Source organism: Oncorhynchus tshawytscha, linkage group LG07, assembly GCF_018296145.1.
Source record: "Oncorhynchus tshawytscha isolate Ot180627B linkage group LG07, Otsh_v2.0, whole genome shotgun sequence".
NCBI classification, from domain to species: domain Eukaryota; kingdom Metazoa; phylum Chordata; class Actinopteri; order Salmoniformes; family Salmonidae; genus Oncorhynchus; species Oncorhynchus tshawytscha.
In genome coordinates, this window is record NC_056435.1 from 8,887,221 (window position 1) to 8,914,487 (window position 27,267).

Here is a 27,267-nt window from a genome sequence, read left to right on the forward strand (position 1 = left end):
CTGTAACCGTAATAGCCTTGGTTTCATGCATGTTAACATTAGAAGCCTCCTCCCTAAGTTTGTTTTATTCACTGCTTTAGCACACTCTGCCAACCCGGATGTTCTAGCTGTGTCTGAATCCTGGCTTAGGAAGACCACCAAAAATTCAGAAATTTTAATTCCAAACTACAACATTTTCAGACAAGATAGAACTGCCAAAGGGGGCGGTGTTGCAATCTACTGCAAAGATAGCCTGCAGAGTTCTGTCCTACTATCCAGGTCTGTACCCAAACAATTTGAACTTCTACTTTTAAAAATCCACCTCTCTAAAAACAAGTCTCTCACCATTGCCGCCTGCTATAGACCACCCTCTGCCCCCAGCTGTGCTCTGGACACCATATGTGAACTGATTGCCCCCCATCTATCTTCAGAGTTCGTGCTGCTAGGCGACCTAAACTGGAACATGCTTAACACCCCAGCCATCCTACAATCTAAACTTGATGCCCTCAATCTCACACAAATTATCAATGAACCTACCAGGTACCTCCCCAAAGCCTTAAACACGGGCACCCTCATAGATATCATCCTAACCAACTTCCCCTCTAAATACACCTCTGCTGTCTTCAACCAAGATCTCAGCGATCACTGCCTCATTGCCTGCATCTGTAATGGGTCAGCGGTCAAACGACCTCCACTCATCACTGTAAAACGCTCCCTGAAACACTTCTGCGAGCAGGCCTTTCTAATCGACCTGGCCGGGGTATCCTGGAAGGATATTGATCTCATCCCGTCAGTAGAGGATGCCTGGATATTTTTTTAAATGCCTTCCTAACCATCTTAAATAAACATGCCCCATTCAAGAAATTTAGAACCAGGAACAGATATAGCCCTTGGTTCTCCCCAGACCTGACTGCCCTTAACCAACACAAAAACATCCTATGGCGTTCTGCATTAGCATCGAACAGCCCCCGTGATATGCAGCTGTTCAGGGAAGCTAGAAACCATTATACACAGGCAGTTAGAAAAGCCAAGGCTAGCTTTTTCAAGCAGAAATTTGCTTCCTGCAACACTAACTCAAAAAAGTTCTGGGACACTGTAAAGTCCATGGAGAATAAGAACACCTCCTCCCAGCTGCCCACTGCACTTAAGATAGGAAACACTGTCACCACTGATAAATCCACCATAATTGAGAATTTCAATAAGCATTTTTCTACGGCTGGCCATGCTTTCCACCTGGCTACTCCTACCCCGGTCAACAGCACTGCACCCCCAACAGCAACTCGCCCAAGCCTTCCCCATTTCTCCTTCTCCCAAATCCATTCAGCTGATGTTCTGAAAGAGCTGCAAAATCTGGACCCCTACAAATCAGCCGGGCTAGACAATCTGGACCCTTTCTTTCTAAAATTATCTGCCGAAATTGTTGCCACTCCTATTACTAGCCTGTTCAACCTCTCTTTCGTGTCGTCTGAGATTCCCAAAGATTGGAAAGCAGCTGCGGTCATCCCCCTCTTCAAAGGGGGGGACACTCTTGACCCAAACTGCTACAGACCTATATCTATCCTACCGTGCCTTTCTAAGGTCTTCGAAAGCCAAGTCAACAAACAGATTACCGACCATTTCGAATCTCACCATACCTTCTCTGCTATGCAATCTGGTTTCAGAGCTGGTCATGGGTGCACCTCAGCCACGCTCAAGGTCCTAAACGATATCTTAACCGCCATCGATAAGAAACATTACTGTGCAGCCGTATTCATTGATCTGGCCAAGGCTTTCGACTCTGTCAATCACCACATCCTCATCGGCAGACTCGACAGCCTTGGTTTCTCAAATGATTGCCTCGCCTGGTTCACCAACTACTTCTCTGATAGAGTTCAGTGTGTCAAATCGGAGGGTCTGCTGTCCGGACCTCTGGCAGTCTCTATGGGGGTGCCACAGGGTTCAATTCTTGGACCGACTCTCTTCTCTGTATACATCAATGAGGTCGCTCTTGCTGCTGGTGAGTCTCTGATCCACCTCTACGCAGACGACACCATTCTGTATACTTCCGGCCCTTCTTTGGACACTGTGTTAACAACCCTTCAGGCAAGCTTCAATGCCATACAACTCTCCTTCCGTGGCCTCCAATTGCTCTTAAATACAAGTAAAACTAAATGCATGCTCTTCAACCGATCGCTACCTGCACCTAACCGCCTGTCCAACATCACTACTCTGGACGGCTCTGACTTAGAATACGTGGACAACTACAAATACTTAGGTGTCTGGTTAGACTGTAAACTCTCCTTCCAGACCCATATCAAACATCTCCAATCCAAAGTTAAATCTAGAATTGGCTTCCTATTTCGCAACAAAGCATCCTTCACTCATGCTGCCAAACATACCCTTGTAAAACTGACCATCCTACCAATCCTCGACTTTGGCGATGTCATTTACAAAATAGCCTCCAATACCCTACTCAACAAATTGGATGCAGTCTATCACAGTGCAATCCGTTTTGTCACCAAAGCCCCATATACTACCCACCATTGCGACCTGTACGCTCTCGTTGGCTGGCCCTCGCTTCATACTCGTCGCCAAACCCACTGGCTCCATGTCATCTACAAGACCCTGCTAGGTAAAGTCCCCCTTATCTCAGCTCGCTGGTCACCATAGCATCTCCCACCTGTAGCACACGCTCCAGCAGGTATATCTCTCTAGTCACCCCCAAAACCAATTCTTTCTTTGGCCGCCTCTCCTTCCAGTTCTCTGCTGCCAATGACTGGAACGAACTACAAAAATCTCTGAAACTGGAAACACTTATCTCCCTCACTAGCTTTAAGCACCAACTGTCAGAGCAGCTCACAGATTACTGCACCTGTACATAGCCCACCTATAATTTAGCCCAAACAACTACCTCTTTCCCAACTGTATTTAATTTTAATTTATTTATTTATTTTGCTCCTTTGCACCCCATTATTTTTATTTCTACTTTGCACATTCTTCCATTGCAAAACTACCATTCCAGTGTTTTACTTGCTATATTGTATTTACTTTGCCACCATGGCCTTTTTTGCCTTTACCTCCCTTCTCACCTCATTTGCTCACATTGTATATAGACTTGTTTATACTGTATTATTGACTGTATGTTTGTTTTACTCCATGTGTAACTCTGTGTCGTTGTATCTGTCGAACTGCTTTGCTTTATCTTGGCCAGGTCGCAATTGTAAATGAGAACTTGTTCTCAACTTGCCTACCTGGTTAAATAAAGGTAAAATAAATAAATAAATAAATAAATAAACATAAAGCTGTCCCAACAGCCATATCAGCAGTTTTTTTTAAAGGCAGTAAATGAGGCTGAATGAACTGTTTCGCTGCCAGCCAAGGCGCCACTGATAGCCAGGTGTAGTGGGTGTTGGGACTCCAAATGTGGTTTACACTGACATTTGAGATGTACAAACTGTGGCGTAAGGGGACGACAAGAGGATAAAAGGAAATCATGAATTTCGATTGAGCCATTAATTAGAGAGCCAGGACGGACTTAGTCAATACAGCTAGCACTTTTGAAATGTACAGCAACAGAGTTCAGAACATGGGCTGTTCTTACAGTGTTTTCCCTGTATACCAAGTCAGAACCGTAGGATAAATAAAGGGGGCATATAAGCAGACAATGAAAGCACTTACAATATTCTATGATTACGTTTATCAAAAACAGGTTATAGGCTACATGTGCACCACAGAGTCAGAACAGTAAATTTAGTCGAAATTAAGAGGTGAAAATATACCAAATTATTAGGTGAGGCACATGGGCTACTAACAGCTTACTACACAACATACACTTAGTATTACTTTCTTAGCTACAGTATACATATCTCCCTGGCATATTACATAATTTATGCAGCAGCATATAAGACATTTTGGACTCACCCTAATAATTTGGTCTATTTTCATCTTAATGTCTCCTACTGTTCTGACTTGGTGGTGCACATGTAGCCTATAGCCTGTTTTTGAGAAATGTAATCATCAAATATTGTAAGAGCTCTCATTGTCTGCTTATATGCCCCCTTTATTTATCCTGCAGGTTCTGACTTGGTGTACAGGGAGAACACTGTAAGAACGGCCCATGTTTTGAATCTGTGCTGTACATTTCCAAAAGTGCTGAACAAATAGTTATAATGACTATGTCAGTCCTAGCTCGCTCATTAATGTCTCAATCGAAATGACGGATTGCCTCTTATGCCATAGTTTGTACATCTCAATTGTCAGTAGAATCCTCATTTGTTTAAGCAAGTCAGCCATATCAGCTATGTTTTTTTTTAAAGGCAATAAATGAGGCTGAAAGAACTGTTTCGCGGCCTGACTAGGCTCCGCAGTTGTATAGTGCAATCAATGTAATGTTTAGTGTTGTGTTGTGTAGCTGCTTTGCTGGCATGCATCCCACATATGATTTTTTTTTGTCACACGGAGATTTGCATGCTAAAATCGCCACTGATATGGGTTATAATTAATGTCCATTTTTGTAGGGGTTTATTTATTTCATTTTTTATTGTAAGGGAAAATCAAGTCAGAAGTTTTAAAGTGGAAATATTACAAACTTCAGAAGCCTTTTTAAGCCTAAAATACACTACAAGTGTTCTCTTGCAACAGGGTGATCAAATTAAGATACTAAAACTGTATCTGCTCTCCTCTATCTGCTCTCGTACTTATGATCTACAGACACTTTTGTCATTGCCCAGAATATAAGTGTGCTGTTCATAATTTTGGGAAATGGACCATTGCTTCCTCCCCAAAACTACTAAACGTTTTGTAGTTAGATTTTATCTGCTTCTGGGCATTCTGATTTAGCCATGCGCTCTGAGATGCATTGCTCTGGCCTCACTGACTGTGCAGGCTTTGCAGTAGAACACGGAGTGATAAGTCTACCGTAGACGTGGTCGCTATACTGTATGCATAGTATTTCTTTAGCTATCTATCTAAACGTTTTTTTGAGTAACATCAGCAAACATGCTGGACTTTGCGATATTTGCAGTGACTTTTGTCATCATTCTGGTCGGCGCAGTCCTCTATTTGTATCCAGTAAGTCAATGCCTGTGCTTATATCAGCCAATATTTGTAACATCGTATATCCACCCATGTCATTACTAGCTACGTGTAAACTGATAACTCTGTGCACAGTTTTACAGTGACATGACAGTAAAACAAATCCCTGGACATTTAATGTATCTACCTTTAGTACTCAAATGTTTCAGCAGTTTAAGTGAATTGTAAAACATATGGCAAAGGAGTGGACAAATATTTTTTTCAAAGCTCAAGTTTTTGGAGGTTACTGCCATGGACTTAGAATATGTAAACCCCACATCATTTATTGTCATGTTTACTTTATGCTATGTCTCTCTTGAAACTGAAAGTAACATGCTTGATTCATTTTTTTTAATCAAGTCATCAAGAAGTGCTTCTGGTATACCAGGTCTCAACCCTACAGAAGAGAAGTGAGTAGCCTATGACCAGATGTGTTTTACAACTTTCAAATCAAAATCAAATCAAATCAAATCAAATTTTATTTGTCACATACACATGGTTAGCAGATGTTAATGCGAGTGTAGCGAAATGCTTGTGCTTCTAGTTCCGACAATGCAGTAATAACGAGCAAGTAATCTAACTAACAATTCCAAAAAAAACTACTGTCATACACAGTGTAAGGGGATAAAGAATATGTACATAAGGATATATGAATGAGTGATGGTACAGAGCAGCATAGGCAAGATACAGTAGATGATATCGAGTACAGTATATACATATGAGATAAGTATGTGAACCAAGTGGCATAGTTAAAGTGGCTAGTGATACATGTATTACATAAGGATGCAGTCGATGATATAGAGTACAGTATCAACGTATGCATATGAGATGAACAATGTAGGGTAAGTAACATTATATAAGGTAGCATTGTTTAAAGTGGCTAGTGATATATTTACATCATTTCCCATCAATTCCCATGATTAAAGTGGCTGGAGTAGAGTCAGTGTCATTGACAGTGTGTTGGCAGTAGCCACTCAATGTTAGTGGTGGCTGTTTAACAGTCTGATGGCCTTGAGATAGAAGCTGTTTTTCAGTCTCTCGGTCCCAGCTTTGATGCACCTGTACTGACCTCGCCTTCTGGATGGCAGCGGGGTGAACAGGCAGTGGCTCGGGTGGTTGATGTCCTTGATGATCTTTATGGCCTTCCTGTAGCATCGGGTGGTGTAGGTGTCCTGGAGGGCAGGTAGTTTGCCCCCGGTGATGCGTTGTGCAGACCTCACTACCCTCTGGAGAGCCTTACGGTTGAGGGCGGTGCAGTTGCCATACCAGGCGGTGATACAGCCCGCCAGGATGCTCTCGATTGTGCATCTGTAGAAGTTTGTGAGTGCTTTTGGTGACAAGCCGAATTTCTTCAGCCTCCTGAGGTTGAAGAGGCGCTGCTGCGCCTTCCTCACGATGCTGTCTGTGTGAGTGGACCAATTCAGTTTGTCTGTGATGTGTATGCCGAGGAACTTAAAACTTGCTACCCTCTCCACTACTGTTCCATCGATGTGGATGGGGGTGTTCCCTCTGCTGTTTCCTGAAGTCCACAATCATCTCCTTAGTTTTGTTGACGTTGAGTGTGAGGTTATTTTCCTGACACCACACTCCGAGGGCCCTCACCTCCTCCCTGTAGGCCGTCTCGTCGTTGTTGGTAATCAAGCCTACCACTGTTGTGTCGTCCGCAAACTTGATGATTGAGTTGGAGGCGTGCATGGCCACGCAGTCGTGGGTGAACAGGGAGTACAGGAGAGGGCTCAGAACGCACCCTTGTGGGGCCCCAGTGTTGAGGATCAGCGGGGAGGAGATGTTGTTGCCTACCCTCACCACCTGGGGCGGCCCGTCAGGAAGTCCAGTACCCAGTTGCACAGGGCGGGGTCGAGACCCAGGGTCTCGAGCTTGATGACGAGCTTGGAGGGTACTATGGTGTTGAATGCCGAGCTGTAGTCGATGAACAGCATTCTCACATAGGTATTCCTCTTGTCCAGATGGGTTAGGGCAGTGTGCAGTGTGGTTGAGATTGCATCGTCTGTGGACCTATTTGGGCGGTAAGCAAATTGGAGTGGGTCAAGGGTGTCAGGTAGGGTGGAGGTGATATGGTCCTTGACTAGTCTCTCAAAGCACTTCATGATGACGGATGTGAGTGCTACGGGGCGGTAGTCGTTTAGCTCAGTTACCTTAGCTTTCTTGGGAACAGGAACAATGGTGGCCCTCTTGAAGCATGTGGGAACAGCAGACTGGTATAGGGATTGATTGAATATGTCCGTAAACACACCGGCCAGCTGGTCTGCGCATGCTCTGAGGGCGCGGCTGGGGATGCCGTCTGGGCCTGCAGCCTTGCGAGGGTTAACACGTTTAAATGTCTTACTCACTTCGGCTGCAGTGAAGGAGAGACCGCATGTTTCCGTTGCAGGCCGTGTCAGTGGCACTGTATTGTCCTCAAAGCGGGCAAAAAGTTATTTAGTCTGCCTGGGAGCAAGACATCCTGGTCCGTGACTGGGCTGGGTTTCTTCCTGTAGTCCGTGATTGACTGTAGACCCTGCCACATACCTCTTGTGTCTGAGCCGTTGAATTGAGATTCTACTTTGTCTCTGTACTGGCGCTTAGCTTGTTTGATAGCCTTGCGGAGGGAATAGCTGCACTGTTTGTATTCAGTCATGTTACCAGACACCTTGCCCTGATTAAAAGCAGTGGTTCGTGCCTTTAGTTTCACACGAATGCTGCCATCAATCCACGGTTTCTGGTTAGGGAATGTTTTAATCGTTGCTATGGGAACGACATCTTCAACGCACGTTCTAATGAACTCACACCGTATCAGCGTATTCGTCAATGTTGTTGTCTGACGCAATACGAAACATCTCCCAGTCCACGTGATGGAAGCAGTCTTGGAGTGTGGAGTCAGCTTGGTCGGACCAGCGTTGGACAGACCTCAGCGTGGGAGCTTCTTGTTTTAGTTTCTGTCTGTAGGCAGGGATCAACAAAATGGAGTCGTGGTCAGCTTTTCCGAAAGGGGGCGGGGCAGGGCCTTATATGCGTCGCGGAAGTTAGAGTAACAATGATCCAGGGTCTTTCCACCCCTGGTTGCGCAATCGATATGCTGATAAAATTTAGGGAGTCTTGTTTTCAGATTAGCCTTGTTAAAATCCCCAGCTACAATGAATGCAGCCTCCGGATAAATCGTTTCCAGTTTGCAGAGAGTTAAATAAAGTTCGTTCAGAGCCATCGATGTGTCTGCTTGGGGGGGGATATATACGGCTGTGATTTTAATCGAAGAGAATTCTCTTGGTAGATAATATGGTCTACATTTGATTGTGAGGAATTCTAAATCAGGTGAACAGAAGGATTTGAGTTCCTGTATGTTTCTTTCATCACACCATGTCACGTTGGCCATAAGACATACGCCCCCGCCCGTCTTCTTACCAGAAAGATGTTTGTTTCTGTCGGCACGATGCGTGGAGAAACCCGCTGGCTGCACCGCTTCGGATTGCGTCTCTCCAGTTAGCCATGTTTCCGTGAAGCAAAGAACGTTACAGTCTCTGATGTCCCTCTGGAATGCTACCCTTGCTCGGATTTCATCAACCTTGTTGTCAAGAGACTGGACATTGGCAAGAAGAATGCTAGGGAGTGGTGCACGATGTGCCCGTCTCCGGAGTCTGACCAGAAGACCGCTTCGTTTCCCTCTTTTTCTGAGTCGTTTTTTTTTTTGGTCGCTGCATGTGATCCACTCGGTTACACTGGTTGTAAGGCAGAACACAGGATCCGCATCGCGAAAAACATATTCTTGGTCGTACTGATGGTGAGTTGAGTCACCACACTTGACCTGAGCCTGTATTTATAAACCGTCTCTGTAGGAGTACTGATCCAGAATCAGATCCCCCTGTCTACACATACACTGAGAAGTTTTCTGGATACGGGCCCTGGCCTGACCTAGGTTCATATTGGTTTGTTTGTCTCATTCTCTTAATCTAGGGATGGAAATATACAAGACATAGTGAACCAAGGCAGTCTGCATGAGTTCCTGGCTTGTCTACATGGACAGTTTGGTCCTGTGGCATCCTTCTGGTTTGGAGGACGCCCTGTGGTCAGCTTGGGTTCAGTGGACCAGCTACGGCAGCACATCAACCCCAACAGGACTAGTGAGTACTGAGGAGGGAGGGAAACTATTGGGAGGAAAAGGAAACAGGTGCTCTGTCCCTACTAACATACCACTTAAAATGCATGCTTAAACGATTGCACCATTCTAAGTGGAATGCAGGGATAGATAGATGTTGTAACAGATTCAGGTGATTTCTGTTTTACATGTACAGTGTTGTTTTGAAATTAAGAAACAGTAACATGTTTTCCACTGTGACATCTTCTATCCTTACTTTGTAGCGGACTCATTTGAGACAATGCTGAAGTCGTTGCTAGGGTACCGGTCAGGAATGGGTGGAGGGGCCACAGAGGCTGTAATGAGGAAGAAGTTGTATGAGAGTGCCGTCAACAACACCCTGAAGGAAAACTTTCCCCTGCTGCTGAAGGTTTGCCTCTTACACAATGGCTCATTTGGCAGTTTTTAATATTTGGCTGTAGTATTCTGCAATACTTTCTTATGTTTTTGTGTATCCATTTAGTATTTGTTTACTCAAAAGCTTTTTGTGCTCACTTCCCTGGGATGTTAAAGTTTGGTAACCTAGTAGTTAGATTGTTGGGCCAGTAACTGGAAGGTTGCTGGATCGAATCCCCGAGCTGACAAGGTAAAAATCTGTTGTTCTGCCCGGGCGCCGAAGATGTGGATATCGATTAAGGCAGCCCCCCCACACCTATCTGATTCAGAGGGGTTGGGTTAAATGCAGAAGACACATTTCAGTTGAATGCGTTCAGTTAGACAACTGACTAGGTATCCCCCTTTCCCATTGACACACACTCTCTGTCTCCCTCCCACCCTTTCTGTCCTGTTCTAGCTGGTGGAGGAGTTAGTGGGGAAGTGGAAGTCTTTCCCTAAGGACCAGCACACACCCCTCTGTGCCCATCTGCTAGGATTGGCCATGAAGGCTGTCACTCAACTCGCTCTGGGTGACCGCTTCCAGAATGATGCTGAAGTCATCGGCTTCCGAAAGAACCATGAGGCAGTGAGTGAGCAGTCACATTTAAAGTCACCGTTTCTTGTGAAAAGATGCCCATTACGATCTGTGTTGTTTGCAGATTTTCACTGATAATTCCCTTTACTTATCAGATCTGGTCAGAGATCGGAAAAGGCTATTTGGACGGTTCCATGGAGAAGAGCTCCATCAGAAAGGAACACTATGAGAGCGGTGAGTGAGAACTAGTTCACTGTTATGGATCATATGTGTTACACTTCTCCTTAATGCTGAGATGTACAGTATTTCTGTGAATTTATGTGGCTCTCTGCAATATCACTGCATGTTTTGGAACTACTGAACCTAACACGCCAATGTAAAATAAGATTTTTGGATATAAATATGAAATTTACCGAACAAAACATACATGTATTGTGTAACATGAAGTCCTATGAGTGTCATCTGATGAAGATCATCAAAGGTTAGTGATTAATTTGATCTCTATTTGTTCTTTTTGTGACTCCTCTCTTTGGCTGGAAAAATGGCTGGGTTTTTCTGTGAGTTGGTGGTGACCTAACATAATTGTTTGTGGAGCTTTCGCTGTAAAGCATTTTTAAAATCAGATACTGTGGCTGGATTAACGAGAATTTTACCTTTAAAATGGTGCCCAATACTTGTATGTTTGATAAATGAGATTTATGAGATTTCTGTTGATTTGTATTTGACGCCCTACAATTTCATTGGCTGTTGGTTCCTCTAGTGGAACCCCAGTCCTAGACAGGTTTTAAGAGAACTTCCACTTCCTTACTGAATGTATCTGAAATAAAAAAGAGATTGTTAGAGTATCTCCCTATGTGTATAAATTCTCTGTCTTCATGCTAAGTACATTATGTTTGTTTACAGCACTGGCAGAAATGGAAACAGTGCTGATGTCTGTGGCTAAAGACAGGAAAGGACAAAGGAGCCAGACAGCGTTTGTGGATGCTCTTCTCCAGTCCAACCTCACAGATAGACAGGTGATGCACAGATTCCTTGATTATAAGGAGAATAGGCTCATTGGGGCAGAGCATAGAGCCTCCTGTTGCTGTTACTCACATGTAGAGGAAAATAAAACTTTCATCCTACTTTTGTTTTAATGAATTCTTGTTTTCATTGTTTCTCTTTTGTAGGTGATGGAGGACAGCATGGTATTCACACTGGCAGGTTGTGTCATCACAGCTAATTGTGAGTACTAGTAATAAATAGATTATGCCTATCTACGTTAGAACTTGCAGCTTTTATGGTGTATCCAATCGTCATTTTTTTCTGAACGAATAAATTCATTAATTTGGTTAGTATTCTGTCAGAAAATCTTTCTCTCAAACTGTTGATGTTTCTCTTTGTGGTTGTAATATTTTCCCAGTGTGCATCTGGGCAGTACACTTCCTGTCTACGTCAGAGGAAGTTCAGGAGAAGCTGCATCAGGAGCTGGAGGATGTTCTGGGCTCTGAGCCTGTTTCTCTGGATAAGATCCCACAGCTCAGGTGACCTCTGACTCTGTCTGACATCCAAATAACATCAACGATGTGATGCAGTGTAAAAGAGGTGTTTCAGATCCACTCTTGCATGATGGGTAACTTATATGAGACCTGAAGACTGGTGTGAGCTTCCTGAGCTAATGCCTAAGCTAACAGGGGCTAACAGCCTTGTGGCCCACATGACACCCGGGTTCGAACCCTGGTCGGTCACAGCAGAAGGGGCAGGTATCCTCATGGTATCCTCATGGTGACATGTCTTCAAGGAATATTTATAGATACATTTTATCATGCCTATCAAATGCATCTTCTATACTATAGGTACTTCCAGCAGGTTTTGAACGAGACTGTGCGGACAGCCAAACTGACGCCCATCGCAGCCCAGCTCCAGGAAAATGAAGGGAAAGTCGATCAGCACATTATTCCTAAAGAGGTATCTTATTCTCCTCTTCCCTACTTAGTCCCTTTATTATCCACATCTCACTGTCACAGTCAGCAAGTGCTTGTGGATGTAAAATGAACCAAATTTTGAAGTTTAAAGTGAATAATGAAAACACTTTATTCCTATGTTTCTTTTAGACACTGGTGATCTATGCCCTTGGGGTAGTCCTACAGGATGCAGACACCTGGAGCCGTCCCTACAAGTCTGTTCATATGTATTTTTGCCAACTAAAGAGCCGATTTTTGCTGGATTTTTTGGTACCGATTTTGAATTCTTGCACTTTGTTCATCCAGGTTTGACCCAGATCGATTCACAGAAGATTCAGCCAGCAAAAGCTTCTCTCTGCTTGGATTCTCAGGGAGCCAGGCCTGCCCTGAGCTGAGGTAACAGGGATGGGAAAGGATAGTGGCATGCACTTGAGGTTAACCAAGTTGTAATTACACAGGAGCAACTTCTTATACAGTTTTACCATATTTCTTCGACAACATCAAAGGAAAGGAGAGGGAGTGTCACTACCAGGCAAAGAAGAAGGACGTCTTGTTACTAACTTTTTATACCACCATTTCGCCACATTTCAGGTTTGCGTACACAGTGGCCACTGTTGTCCTCAGCACTGTAGTGCGCCAACTGAAGCTGCATCAGGTAAAGGGACAGGTGGTAGAGGCCAGATCTGAGCTGGTGTCAACGCCTAAAGATGACACATGGATCACTGTGAGCAAAAGAAGCTAAACTAACAGTGGACATTTGACTCAAACTCCATCTGTGGAAGAGGAACTGTGTTATTTGGGAAGGTGCTTGTCAGTTAGCCTAGATTCTAGACCGAGTGGAACTGTTAAAATAACTTTAAACATGATGGCGCACTTTGTAGGGCTATTTGTCAGTGAACTCTTGAACATGGTTTTGATTAGCTCAAGTCATTGCCAATGGCGACTCGTCATTTGAGCTACCACCTGAAGTAGCTTTTTGTTCTGCCTATTTCGATATGAGGATCAGTACCTATCTTTTCAAGTTCCATGAACATTGATGTATTGTCTTAAACCTTGCCTTAAACCAACATTCCAGCTGAACTGCCTTCCAAAGCACGTGGTCCCCACTCCCCCAGATTTATGGCATTTTTGACAGTTCATTTTTAAAATAAAGTTTACACTACTCTTGTGTTAGGATAGGAATATAATATTTTGCACATTTGTTGCAGCCCCACTGTTGTGAGCATATCTTGCCACCTTCAAGACATCTTGGCCATTATTATCAACAAGTGCTCACTCTGTATCTGCAGGGTCTCTGGTTCAATCCCCAGCCCTGTTTCCCCTGTATCGCTACATTATCAGTGGTTGTTTAAAATAAAATAAAAAATATTATTAACAGCCTTTTTCCAGGTGCTATTGTTTCCTTTCAAAACATAATCTTGAGGTTTTCTCATAATTTACACCAGTCACAATGTAAATTGACAAGGAATTGAAAGAGCAAAGATCTAGGTATCATATCCACTTAAATTTGTCACAGATTGTTATACACTCCGTCATAGTTGGGATGCCCAACGCCACTTCTGCATGAGCGTTGGAGAGGCTGGGATCTGGCATGCATTGATTGCTAAAGATGTGAAAATGGCGGAGTTACAAATGCTTTTGGAAGAGGAGATTCCAGCTGGACGTAGTGCATTATTAGATAGTTTTACCAATTTGGAAAGAGTTGCCGAGTATTGCGAAAGCAACTATGTTCAGGTAATGATAATTTTATAACATTATTAATTATATATTCTACGAGTATCATCTTTGACGGTGGGCGAAGTGATGGCTACGAGCTTTGCCGATGAGGTGCAGCGACTCGACTGCAAGGGTGCTCCTGCTAGCGCGACCAAGCTAGGCTATAGATAACTAGCTAACCTTAGTTAGCTACTTCATGCGGAACGTAGCTATGTTTTTCCTAATATGAAAACATTGGTTGCCGTTCTCCAACCCTCGTACACGTGTAGTCATTTCTCAAACGTTTATGTAGTTGTTAGTATTTTTACTAACTTGACTTCGTTAGCTATTTACATCCAACCAAATAATGCTTGCTAGCTAACTAGTTGTGCTAACTAGCACGAATTATCTGGGCACAGCTGGTTTCATGATTGACTGTGATGGGGTATACAACAAGGTATTCAGCTAAGGTAAAGAAGTAAGGAATTTAATTGGATTTCAAATGATGGGACACGTTCTGATACCAGAAGAGAACCAAATAATCCACAAGTAAACGAATTATGGCTATAGCAAACGAGCTAGCTAATTCCAACTAGCCACTAGTTTCTAGTTAGCTGCACTGCTAGCTGCCATTGCTGTCAAATTCTCCAGTGGTACGATTTTGAAATTCCCAACTCATGTCAACATTAGCTAGCTGTTAACATTGGTCATGAAGAAAATAAATATACCATGTGTGGCACTTGTAAGCGTTCTTCTGCCAATATTTAGCGTTAGTTAGATAACGTTAATGTTACAGCCTTGTGTGCCAAAGCAAGACACTGCAGATTGGATAGGACGCCCTGTATCATCAATGCCGAACTTCTTGTACTACTGACTGTAGAGTGGGAAAATAAATCTGTGTTTCATAGACTACTGGTGGATCTGGCAGTGGCAGAACAAGCTAAATTGTTCATAACGTTAGTCATGCCATGAAGTACGTTTTTCCTAATATAAAGTGAGGTTCTGACACCGAGTGTGAAACGTTTGTCAATAGTGCCACTGCCCTGGAACTAGAGGTCTTCACGGTTCCAAAAAGTTGGACGGGTTCCGAAATGGATCGGGGCTTTCCCACCCTGACCTGATATGCATAAATTCATTTGTAAATATAGAGACCAGTTCTGAACGGACCCGAGGACAACTAGAATAATTCCATATAGATTGGGTCGAATGGAGGCCGATCCGAGTGATGCAGCTGATAAAGCCAAGCAGTGGGGGAGATGTGCTGCTATAGAAGCCGGGGGAGGGGCCATACTTTGAGGAAGTGACATGGTGAGGAGGGAGAGATGAGACAGCAACCATCCAAGCTGACTCGCCCTATAGTATACTAATAGCTGCCATAGTTAGGTTATTTATCATAAAATATGATTATGTAGTACCTGTCTAGGGCTGTATCAAACCGGGAGAAGCTAGCTAATGTTAGCTAGCTAGGCTAAAAGAGGCTGCAGTGCATGCACTTTCTCACCCTGCGGTTACAAATAACTCCATTCAGAATATTAAGTAGCAAGTTGTCTCTTGGTTGTTGTAACCTATCCTTCTCCTTTAACTTTTAATTCTGTCAAATCTCATTTTATTGGTCACTTACACATACACTCAGTTGCCAGTTTATTAGATTCTCCCATCTAGAACTGGGTTGGACCCCCCTTTGCCTCCAGAACAGCTGGAGTTCTTTGGCGGAATGTAAAAGTCGCTCAGTTGGTATCAAGGGTTTTCCACTCCTCAATTATCCAGTGTTGGTGATCGTGTGCCCACTGAATCCTCTTCATGTTTTTAGCTGATCGGAGTGGAACCCAGTTTGGTCGTCTGCTGCAATAGCCCATCCGTGACAAGGACCGACGAGTTGTTCATTCCGAGATGCCTTTCTGCACAACACTGTTGTACTGCGCTGTTATTTGCCTGATTGTGGACCGCCTGTTAGCTTGCACGATTGTTGCCTCTCGACCTCTCATCTCGACCTGTTTTCACTCACAGGACTGCCGCTGACTGTATGTTTTTTGTTTGTCGTACTCTTCTCGGTAAACCTTAGACACTGTCGTACGTGAAAAGCCCAGGAGGCTAGACGTTTCTGAGATGCTTCGAACGGCGCGCCTGGCACCGACAATCATTCCACGCTCAGTTGCTTAGGTCACTTGTTTTACCCATTCTAAAGTTCAATCGAACAGTAACTGAATGCCTCGATTGTCTGTGCCTGCATTATATAGTAAGCCATGGCCACGTGACTCACTCTCTGTAGCGGTGATCCATTTTTGTGAACGAGGTGGTTTACCTAATAAACTGGCCACTGTGTATTTTGCAGATGTTATCGCATGGCAGCGAAATGCTTATGTTTCTAGCTCCAACAGTGCAGTTTACCTAACAACACAAAATGGTACACTCACATCCCCCAAATTTTAATTAAGAAATATCAGAATGAGCAATGTCAGAGTCTGGTGTATATGTATATAAATCATATGTGTAATGGTGTGTATGGACAGTATATGAATAGGAAAGGTGTGCACAGCAGTAGTTATATAGGATGAACCTTGAGTAGAATACAGTATATACATAAGAAGTGGGTAAAACGGGCACTGAATGCGCAATGACATTATTGGGTATAGTTAATAACTAATATGACTAAAGATGTCTTGACCTGTGATCTTGCTTCTGCCCAGCTGTGATCATGACTGTCATTCTCACACACTTGACTCAAGCACGGACTCCATACTGGTATTCATGAAAACAAATATTTTCAGGAGTTAACTGCACCTGGTATTCCCAGGAAGTCTCCCGCCCCAGTACTAACCAGACCCGAACCTGAACAGGCATGTTCAGGGTGGTATGGCCACAAGCATATTTTTTTAAAACCAAATTTCTCCCTGAATTAGGTCCCTTGGCTCATCTCTGCAACTCCTCAATGGACTTGGGAGAGACGAAGGTCAAGTCATGCGCCCTCCGGCCGCCTACTTATCACACTGCTCGCTTAACCCGGATGTCAGACACACAAATGTGTCAGAGGAAACACGTTCAACTGACGACCGGAGTCGCTAGAGCGAGATTAGCCAAGGAAAGCCTACCCTGGAAAACGCTGGGCCAATTGTGCGCCCTCTTATGGGGCTCCCAGTCACAGCCGGTTGTGACACGCTTCAGACATTCGGCGCAGTGCTTTTGACCACTGCGCCATCCAGGACTCAAGATATTTAATTAGGCTAATCTGAGATTGTTCAATAAAAGTCTGCTGGTTCCCCAATAGGCCTAGCCTATATAGTTAGTCACAGAATGGATCACTGTTCTTCTGTTTTAGATTAGTCACATGCACACGGTCGCAGAAGTAATTACAGAGTACAGTGAAATTCTTAAGCTCCGAGCACTAACTGTGCAGGTCAAAAAGAGAGCTGAATGAAACGATAACAGTACAAATATGATTATACATATTTACAACTGTAGTAATAATACATTTCCATTGTGGGGTGGGGGCAGGGTAAATGTCCGTTGTGTGTGTGTGGGGGGGGGGCGACAGTAGGATTTCGATGGTGCTCCTGTAGAACACTGAGGGTCCTCTGGGACAGGCTGGATTTCTTCAGCTTCCTGAGGTAGAAGAGTCGCTGTCGTACCTTTTTCACCACGGTGTCCGTGTAGTTTGACCATTTCAGTTCCTCTGAGATGAATATGCAGAGGAAATTGAAGTTTTTGACCGTCTCCATTGATGAGGACAGCCTGGTTCCTCCTGAAGTCCACAATCGGCTCCTTTGTTTTGCTGACGTTGAGGGAGAGGTTGTTTACCTGGCACCACGCCGTCCGAGTGCCTGCCTGCCTCTCTGTAGGCCGTCTCGTCGTTGTTGGTAATCGGGCCTACTACTTTCGTGTAGTCATCCAACTTGATGGAGTTGGAACTGTGTGAAGCCACGCAGTTAAGAAGAGGTTCGATTTGAAGTGCTCTGGTCTACCTGATGTAGGCCTATTTGTCAATTATTTTTTGCTGAAGTTTGAGTGTTGTATGAGTTAAACCTATTTTTGTCAGAGTTAATTGCAGGTTAGCTATGAATAAATGATCTGAAGAATGCTGTCAGTTGATCTTGAGACTGCTACAAGTGTGAGAGTTTGTGTGCTCTTGTCATCCCAGTGCACTACAACTGCACCTTTCTTTGAATACTGACAACCTGTTTGTCTTGCTTGAGAATGGATGTAATTCCTTTGTGGTGCTCTTGACTCCCTGTAAGGCATGCATGTGTATTTGTGGAATTCGTGATTGAGGCTGCCTAGTTTTCACTGTTGTTAAAGTGCATCTGAAGGCAAATGACATCTTCTCTGATAGGCTGTTTTCTATGTGGCATTGATATTAGTCAGACACATTCATTCTAGTGTCAACATTGACTACAAAGTGGAAATAGGATAATTTTGTTCATGAGGTCAGTATTGTTACAAAATGAGTTTTGTAAGTGAGTTCATCATGACTTGAGGGTTGGGTTTTGATTTCGACAATGCTCACTTGCCCTCTGACACGGGATACACAGCTGCTGTGATTGCGCTCTATCCAATCCTACTGCAGACAGTGAGACAGACCTCCCCGTCAGTGCAACGGATCTGACTTTGTTTACATAAGACAACAAGTCACACGTTTTTGAAAAAAAAAAAATTGAGCAATACTGCACCAAACACCTTAACTAGATGTAAAACTGCGCAACTAAAACCTCAGCAAAAACGTCAATTAATTACATATTTCTTGAGTTCTTAGAATCATTGACTATTTTGAAGAAGTAATATTGGCTTTGTTCCTATGGTGTTTCATAGGGGACAAACATCAGTAACTGTCACATCGAACCACACCCCCAAGACTGAAAACTTGTTTTTTCTTAATGAGCAGCATAGAAACGCATGCCAGAATCCGTGCATTCAGTTGTTCTTTAACACACCGTCCATGGAAATCCGGGCAGATGGGGAGGGTAGAGGGTTGTCCTTTTAGAAAAGTAATGTTGGTCAGTACATACTGTCAAGGGCGTTGTGGTCAGAAAAGCAAGGAAAGGTTCATCTCCGGGAAATTGTTTCCCTCTGAAAACATAAGGGCTTGCCTTGTCATCCTTCAGCCCCTGCAAGATCCTATTTATATGATATCAATGCTCTCCTTTTTATGCTGCCTGGCTTTGTTGTTTTCTTATTGCCTCGCTACACTCGCTTCTGTTACTGATGTCTATCTGTTCATCCTCTCTCTCACTCACTCTCCCTCCTCAGTCACCAGATAAGCACAGAGCGTTGGAGGAGACTAAGAACTACACCACCCAGTCTCTGGCCAGCGTAGCATACCTGATCAACACCTTGGCCAACAATGTCCTGCAGATGCTTGACATTCAGGCCTCCCAGCTCCGCCGCATGGAATCCTCCATCAACCACATCTCACAGGTACGGCTGCCGGGATGTGGACCACTTTGTCTACACACACATTGGATGCACGCGTTGCGAAATACACTCACACACACATCCATATAGCCTAAAAAATACTTTTATAGGCCTAGCTCAAAAAGCTGTTTTGTTCAAGTCTATTTCTTGTATTTCTGCCCCTTGTGCGGCCCCAGACAGTGGACATCCACAAAGAGAAAGTGGCCAGGCGGGAGATTGGCATCCTGACCACCAATAAGAACACCTCTCGCACACATAAGATCATTGCTCCGGCCAATCCAGAGAGGCCGGTGCGCTACATCCGCAAGCCAATCGACTACAGCCTGCTGGATGACATGGGCCACGGAGTCAAGGTAGGGAGCAGTGGGGCATTGACGTTTACCGACTGGATTCCTGATGATAGTAGATTTTTATTTTTGTACTGGAGTGAGTTTTCATCAAACTTTTGTAGCACTAAGATCATGGACAAACACAGATCTTAGTGCGACAACCGTTTTGGGGAACTCCCCCCTGTTTGGTACAAAGACAGTAGTAGGCCCTTGGGAAAAGCACGAGGGTGTGGCGTTAACAGTGTGAGTCACTTTGACTAGGACAGTGTGTGACTTGTTCGCTTTTTCCCTGACATCTGTGGACTCTAGGCCTATAACATTGCAACATGTGTTTCTGTGCATTTTCTCGCTATTAGTCACTAATCCTCCTTTCTCTTTCTCTCTCTTTGCATCACTTATTTGCCTTTAAAATGAACCTAGTGGTTGCTAAGGTTTAAGGTAAGGATTTCTAACGAAATGTAAACCCTAAAAACAACGTTGTTATGCGTGTAAGACCAGAGTGTGTTTTGTCTGATCCCAGGTTGTGTCGTGTTGCTCTGTTGACTAGTATTTCCCTGTTGTTGTTTTTGTAACCTCTCTCACCATGTCCTATAGGCCAGTGCTCAGAACATGAAGGCCGGAGCCACAGGTCTCCCTCGCACCAACCCACCCACACAGAAGCCGCCAAGCCCACCCATGTCAGGGAAGGGAACCATTGGGTATGTAAATGTGGCAGGTGCCACAACTGCTGTCCATGCTGCTCATTTCCTTGAGAAAAGCATGCTTTCAGTCTCAGCCAATCACAATCAGACATCTAAAACATGTTCGTCAATGGACAAGATCTGATCATGCAGGCACCAGGTGTCCCTTTGTACTACAGATTGCTGTAGTGTCCCTCTGCTCCTCATAAGCACCGTATGGTGGGCTAGGGACCAGGCTACCCCCTCACCACCCAGCAGCGACCTTCAGTGACATTTATTTAAGGTTCGGAGCAGACCTCTTTGTGAAAAGGTCAAAGCTAGCCTGTGGCACATGATATGCTGTTTGATGATATAATGAATGTGCATACATAACACATTTCTTCAGGTGTGTGGTCGTTCCAGTGAATGGGTATCTTCAAATGTGTTTGACATTATGGGCTACTGTTATTGTTGCTTTGTCCTGTTATGTGTCCCTGTCCAGTTTGTATCCCCCTCTATAGACCTGTCCATAACAGTAATGTATGTAATGGTTTATAACATTGTTTTTATGTCTCTTCTAATGTTTAAGCGCTGTGTGTGACCTTCAAACATGTCCCCCCTGAAATGAGAAGCATGTCGGGCGTCCATGACACACTGCCCTAGTCCAGTCTCTGGTGTAGAGGAGGCATCTCTGTCTGTGGTGTTTTGGTTGCTTTTGTCCCCCCTCCACCCCCATGTGTGATGTCATGTGACTCCTCCCCCCTCAACTCTAATTCGGCTGTTCATGCTCTCCATGGCAACAGCGCTCAAAGTTCCATCCCTTACACAATCACAGGGGGAGATTATACTTGGCTGCTCATCCATACTTTTGAGGCTTTTTATTCCACTGAAGCACATCAATAGACATCACTGTCCTCGGTTGATGTTGGGCTGTGTAAGAACCGAAGCAGCAGCAGCTGTGGATACGATTGATGCATTTAATGCCTTTTCCCACCTACACCCCATTTTGAGTTTGCACTGGTTCTCTTTTATTTATTTTGGTTCCCATGTTTGTCCTCCTTTTCTTGTCCCCCCCCCTCCCCTCACTTGTGGATGTTAAACTCCTCTCATACCCCTCCCCTCGCAGGCGCCACTCCCCCTATAGGACACTCGAGCCAGTGCGTCCTCCCGTTGTCCCTAACGACTACGTCTCGAGCCCGACGCGCCATGGCAACATGGCGCCCCCACAGCAGAGCCCTGCACGCACTGCGTCTGTTAATCAGAGGAACCGCACGTACAGGTACCCCGCCCCGCATGCTCCCAGCACACCGCTAGCTAAAAACACGTCTAGAACACACTTCGAGCGGCCCTGGACTCACTGAACAGACACGCTTAGATTCAACTGCCCTGTAGTAAAGATCTGCTGCAATAGATTACAGACACTGTAGCTACATACTACTAAACTCCTTTTTCCCCCAGCCCTACCCACAGGACTTAATATAATAATATCACCAAAAAACTGGTCTGAAACACTTTGAATAGGCACTACACCAAGCACACAAAACGAACGTACAGCTCAGATAGGCATGTATTCAAATATGTTTCTTGTTTCCAAGTAATGTATTTTTATCATCTGCGTAACAGCAGAGGATATTCAGATCAGATAAGCACGAGCAGCTCTGGGTGTCACTGAGGCTCCTACCAGGCAGTGAGAATAAGATCTTTAGGACTACATGACAGAGTATCTGCCATCAGAGAATTGAAGCTTGGGCTTTGGAATACAGCTGATCCTTTTTCTCCGTCAGTCCCTTCTCTATTTCCTTCTGAGCACATTATTACGTTTGAAACTGATGTTAAAACTAATAGTAGCAATGGTTGACCTTGGCTTAAATTAAACACAGTCCTTTCTGCTCCAACCTATCTATGCGTTGGTCCTTTTCTTCCATCCATCCAGTTTCTCACTCATTCCCTGTCTCCAGTCTCCTTCCTCTTCTTCTCGCCTTGATTTTCTTCAGATGCCTCCAGCTTTGTCGTGCCTCTGTCTTTGTCACTTCATGTCTCACTAATGGACCACCGCTAAATGTCATGTTGTAATCTGTGACGTTTTATTCATTTCTTTATTGCTGTACATGTCATCTCAAAGCAGAGCTGTTCATTTAAATCTGTTCAGTGCTTGGTAGATGGGGGGGGCAGGAGTTTGGGCCAGGAGAGACCCTGGTTTGGTAGGTTGGTTTGGGCCAGGAGAGACCCTGGTTTGGTAGGTTGTGCTTGCAGGTCCGCTGATACCAATAGGGCTCTAAGGACCGGTTTCCTGCACCACAGATTAAACCTAGCGCTGGACAAAAAAAATCACAGTACTTTTTATTCCAGTAGTAGGCTTAATCTGTATCTGGGGAACTGGCCCTACAAAGTATATAACCTCTAATCTATACTGTAAATGACTTAATGCCTGTGGGTGTTGATTGGGTTATGTGATGGGCTATGTGGCATCATTAGCAGTGGCAGCAGTGGAGGCAGCCACCCCAGCAGCAGCAGCCGCAGCAGCAGCAGAGAGAATAGCGGCAGCGGCTCCGTGGGCTTGCCTATCGCCGTGCCAACGCCTGCCCCGCCCCCCACAGCATTCCCAGGTAAGGTCTGGCCACATGCCCTGTCCACTGTCTAAGCTCCACCTACTAGCTCTGTAAAGAGCAATAATGTCTGTCAGACTGCTTTAAACTCTCTCCTTCCTTCCCCCTTGATAGTGTCTGAGCACCTGTCTTTATCTCCTTCTCCTGTCTTTCCTTTTCCTTTCCTCTTTTTTCCCACTGCTTTCCTCCCTTTCCCACCTGCTGATGGTGCAGGTAATGCCCCTGCCCTTCCCAACCCTGCTAAGCCACCTCCCACTACCACTACTACTCCCGTCCCATCTGATGGCCTCCCTGTACTCTCTCTAGCTCCTAATCCCTCCCCCACCCCCCACCTGAGGGTCTACCCGTGCCCCCTCCCCCACCCCAGCTCCCCACTTCCGTCACTAGCACCGGCCCTGCTGCTTTCAGCACTCCCGCACAAGGTGAGTGCCCCCCCCACCACCACCACCCTCTCCCCTGCATCACGACCATCTCTCCCATCATCCCAGGACCTGTATCTGTCTGTGTACCAGCGGGGATGTTGTCATGTGGGCTGGTCGTTCTCCATCCATGCATCATCAGTTTCTCCATCACCCTCCCTCTCACTGTCTGATCTGTCACTCTGTCTTTTCCTTTTTCCTCTGGGTGTCTTTCTCATTCCCTTCTTAGGGCAACTCTCTCCCGTCGCCCCCAGTCACCACCTGCATGCCATCATCACACCTTGTGCATGAGTTAAATTGTTCTTGTGTTCTTACAGTAAGTGATGTTGAAAAGGGTCTTTGACTTGAAATATGCCATGATAATAAGACATCTGAATACCAAAAACTGTAAAGTGCTTACATCAAACCCATGAATTAAGTGCATCATGTGATGGGAAACAGAAGTGATACGTTCAGTGACATAGCTACACCATACCAAAATCTCTCTGGTTCCCCTTGCTGTCTGTACCCCAGGTGCCCCCCAGTTCTTCAGCATGAACCGGCCGGTGCAACCACAGAACCCTCCTGCGGTGGGGGGGTCTCTGCCATACCGCCGGCCCGCGTCATTGACGGGCCAGCCCAACTCCAACATGGCCCTGAACCAGCCCCAGCCCAACGGAGGACCCCACTTCAACCAGGTCCCAGGTAAACAGCCTGGAGCAGCAACACATCACTCCTACCAGAACGCAAATGGGCTTTTGTGTTTAGAGAGCTTTCTCATTTAGATTGAGCCTGCCTCTTTTAAAGCTTTCTTTCATATATTACTGTCTGGTTTGGATCCTGGAGCGTTTGGGCTTCTGGTCCATCCTGTAACTTATTTGTAGAAACAAAATGTATACCGGCCCAAATTATTTCTGTTACTTGGCTTAGCGTTTTGGTTAAAAAACAACAACATTTTAAATACAAGCTGACAAAAATGTTCAGTTCTTGTGGAAGAAAACTGTAATTTTGTGAGTTCCCAGAACCTCACTAGAGTATTGAATTCATACTTAACTCCCATTTGATTTCAGAAGACAGGCAAACCTATGGGAAGGCACAAAGTGCCTAGGCCTCGGCAGCTCGCTGTCTTTTTTTGTGTGAAAGGATGCCTAGTCTGCCTACTGATCTAACTGGCTTCTATCATATTCTAATTCCACCACATCTCTCTTTCTGCCTTCCTTTCTTTCCTAATTACAATCTGCCCCTCTTTCTTCTCTCTCTCTCTGCTTCTACTGTGGTGTGTGTGCATAGCAGGTCCTCTTGTTGCCCCCCCTCCCCCCTCCATGCAGATCACTCCTCAGCTCCCTCTGATGGGCTTTGTGGCTCGGGTACAGGAGACCAGTAAGTGGCTTTTAGCTCCTCCGCCTTGTTGCCTGGTCTTTGCAGCGGCTCCGTCGTGCATGTGTTTGTTACTCATGACGTGAGTCTATTTTTGTCTTTACTTCAAAGCTGAACTATCCATCGACTTCGATTTACCTGTCTGAAATAAACTTCCCACCTGTGCGTGTTGGAAATGTCTTCTCCTTTCCCCCCCAGAATTCTGTTTGTCTTCATACACTTTCAGCATGGATACCCAAACAACCACTCCAGCCCTCCGCCACATGCATGGGAATGCCAGTGTCAATCCACATGTCTACATTCCACTGGTTGGTTAGTTACAAGGTTCCTGACTGTGTGTTGTGTCCCCCCCCCCCAGTCTCAGACGTGCCCCCTCCCCCGCCCCCTGTAGAAGAAGCTGTGTTTGAGGAACCCACCCCGCCCCCTCCAGAGGACTATGAGGATGAGGAGGAGGAAGAAGAGTCGGCCGTGGTGGAATACAGTGATCCCTATGCAGAGGAGGACCCCCCGTGGGCCCCACGCACCTACATGGAGAAAGGTAGCGAGTGATTCTCTCTTCCACCCTGATCTAAACATGCCCTATCCACTTCTCCTGTTCTCTTTTTTTAATTCGCCCTCCCTTGTGCTCTACCCATCTCCTGTCCTCTTCGCTCCTCTCTGATTTGGTGGACAGTGGTGGCGATCTACGACTACGCGGCGGACAAGGAGGACGAGCTGTCCTTCAACGAGGGCGCTATCATCTACGTCATCAAGAAGAACGACGACGGCTGGTACGAAGGAACGATGAGTGGCACCACCGGCCTCTTCCCCGGGAACTACGTTGAGTCCATCATGCACTATGCCGACTGAGGAAGAGGAGAGGTTATAGGAAGGTCAAAGACTTTGTTAGGCAGAGCATGATCACATTGAGGAAGTTAACGAGGAAGAGATGAGCGTTCATGAAGAGTATACAACTATCCTCAACCGGTCTACCAGATGAAGTACATTGTACAACGGCCACTTGTAGATATTTCCTGTGTTTTTGAATGATATGAGACTTTATGGTGGGGGGTTTTTGTATGTACTATTAGGGCTTCATTTTGTCTTTACTATTATTACAAGGAAGGCTACAAGGATTATTGTGATTTAAAAAAAAATCTCATTTCCTTTTGCCCTTATTTTAAAGTTTTATTTATGTGGACCATGTATTATATAGGGAGGGATGGTACGGTGGCCAGGGCTGCTGATTTAAGGATAGAAATAGATGTCAGATAATCCTGATGTTCTCTACTCTCAGCCCAAGAGAAGACGCAAGATGAGAATGCTTCTTTTTTTTGACACTCCCCGAGCCTTTCTAGACTCATATTTATTTAAAACCAGGAGCAGCTCCTATTGGTTAGTGGGATTAGGAGATGGATTGTTGCGCTTGAACTTTATACAATGTCACGTTAGGCGAGAAGACAAGCACATACTGTATGTCTACGTTTGACTATAACAGCTAGATATTAGTGGTGGGTAAGACGGGGGAAAAAGACTGAAACTGATTTGTTTTCAGCTCACCTGAACACCCATTTTGAAACTCTTCAGTTTGGATTCAGTAGTTAATGAATTGGTTCTGGCCCAAGGCTAGCTAGGGCAGCTTAGAACACTAGGGCTTGGAGCATGCTCAGTCACTACTTCACTTGCCTCACTTCACAGGCCAGATGGGTAGAGCAGTGTTTCTCAACCTTGTGGTCAGTTCTAGTTTTAATTGAAGACGTTGGCTTCCATGGCACAAAACAAGTTTGAGAAACACAACACAAAATTGAGTCTTAAGTCTCTTCCTTACCTTGTAATCAAGACAGAATAGATTGACTTTGACTGTCTGGGAGTCTCTTTTAGGAAGATAAATACTCTGGCCACTCATTTGCATCAACGATTTCAATATTTGATGCTTATTCGTTCTTATTGTAGTGGGTCTTCACCAAAGCGTGGCAGATGGCATGCTTTTGAAAAAAAAAACATTCAAGTCTCCTTTTCTGCTATATTATTCCTGTCTTCATATTTTTGGTGTGGTTATTGGTTTGGTTTGAAATATTCACCCATATTACCATCGTTGACAGGTGGGGTTTCATGATGCATTTATAGGTGATAAAGGAAGCTTGTGCCATATTGAAGTGTGCGTGTGTAGGTGTCACTTCCATTTGCAATAAAATTTTAAAAAGACCAGTGGGATGGGTTTGAAAATGTAGATCTTTAAGTTGTTTGGGATTGAAAGCACATTTGTGGTAAGAGTGAATTGTTACTGAAATAACATTTTAAATAAGCTGTTTTACTGCCTCAGATGAGGACTAATATTAAAGTGAGCCGTTGTAGAAATGATCCAACAAACCGGCACCAAAACCTTTCAATGACTCCATCATGCTGAAACTGATGCATTGTGTGTTTATATAGTCTCGAGGTACAAGTATTATTGCCAATGTGCTTGGCTGTGTCTGAGGGCTCTGTGCTTGTCTGTCAGTCAAATCCTTTATTTTTTATTAAAAGTGGGTCTGTTGAGTCTTGCATGCCATTTTTCTTAATACTGTAGTGGTGTCTGAAACCCAGTTGGCCCTTCACAAGGCAGCCCCAGAACTGGACCCTAGGGGCACGGTCAGCAGAGCACAACCTTTTGAATATTCAGATATGTTATGTAGAATAAACATGCCTCTGACATGTAGCATAAAGACTCATGTCAGCTCTATTCAGGACATTTATCTGCAATGTTCTACAACGCTGTGCAACACCAGGTACTACTAAACCAGCCTCATCCAAAGACTAACGTGT

The 27,267-nt window shown here is 44.7% G+C and overlaps 2 protein-coding genes across 14 annotated transcripts; both read left to right on the forward strand.

The window, feature by feature from the left end:
- Positions 1 to 4,824: 4,824 nt before the first annotated feature.
- Positions 4,825 to 13,393, forward strand: LOC112253867 (cytochrome P450 20A1). Its single transcript, XM_024425916.2, has 13 exons — positions 4,825 to 5,028; positions 5,392 to 5,441; positions 8,980 to 9,146; positions 9,385 to 9,530; positions 9,954 to 10,121; positions 10,226 to 10,304; positions 10,974 to 11,086; positions 11,240 to 11,294; positions 11,473 to 11,593; positions 11,906 to 12,017; positions 12,164 to 12,228; positions 12,320 to 12,409; positions 12,605 to 13,393. Exons 1-13 carry the CDS (start codon positions 4,957 to 4,959, stop codon positions 12,753 to 12,755), a joined length of 1,389 nt encoding a protein of 462 aa, XP_024281684.1. The 5' UTR covers positions 4,825 to 4,956; the 3' UTR covers positions 12,756 to 13,393.
- A 164-nt stretch (positions 13,394 to 13,557) lies between these two features.
- LOC112253812 (abl interactor 2) lies at positions 13,558 to 27,000 on the forward strand. Of its 13 annotated transcripts, none has more exons than XM_024425814.2 (11): positions 13,558 to 13,747; positions 18,950 to 19,117; positions 19,291 to 19,467; positions 19,864 to 19,881; positions 20,038 to 20,141; positions 21,229 to 21,381; positions 22,578 to 22,708; positions 23,641 to 23,811; positions 24,397 to 24,486; positions 24,842 to 25,021; positions 25,157 to 27,000. In XM_024425814.2, exons 1-11 carry the CDS (start codon positions 13,577 to 13,579, stop codon positions 25,330 to 25,332), a joined length of 1,539 nt encoding a protein of 512 aa, XP_024281582.2. In that variant the 5' UTR covers positions 13,558 to 13,576; the 3' UTR covers positions 25,333 to 27,000. The 13 variants fall into 13 exon arrangements, with proteins under 13 accessions (XP_024281582.2, XP_024281586.2, XP_024281583.2 ...); XM_024425818.2 differs by having other exon boundaries at positions 24,875 to 25,021; XM_024425815.2 differs by having other exon boundaries at positions 24,400 to 24,486.
- The last annotated feature ends 267 nt before the right edge of the window (positions 27,001 to 27,267 follow it).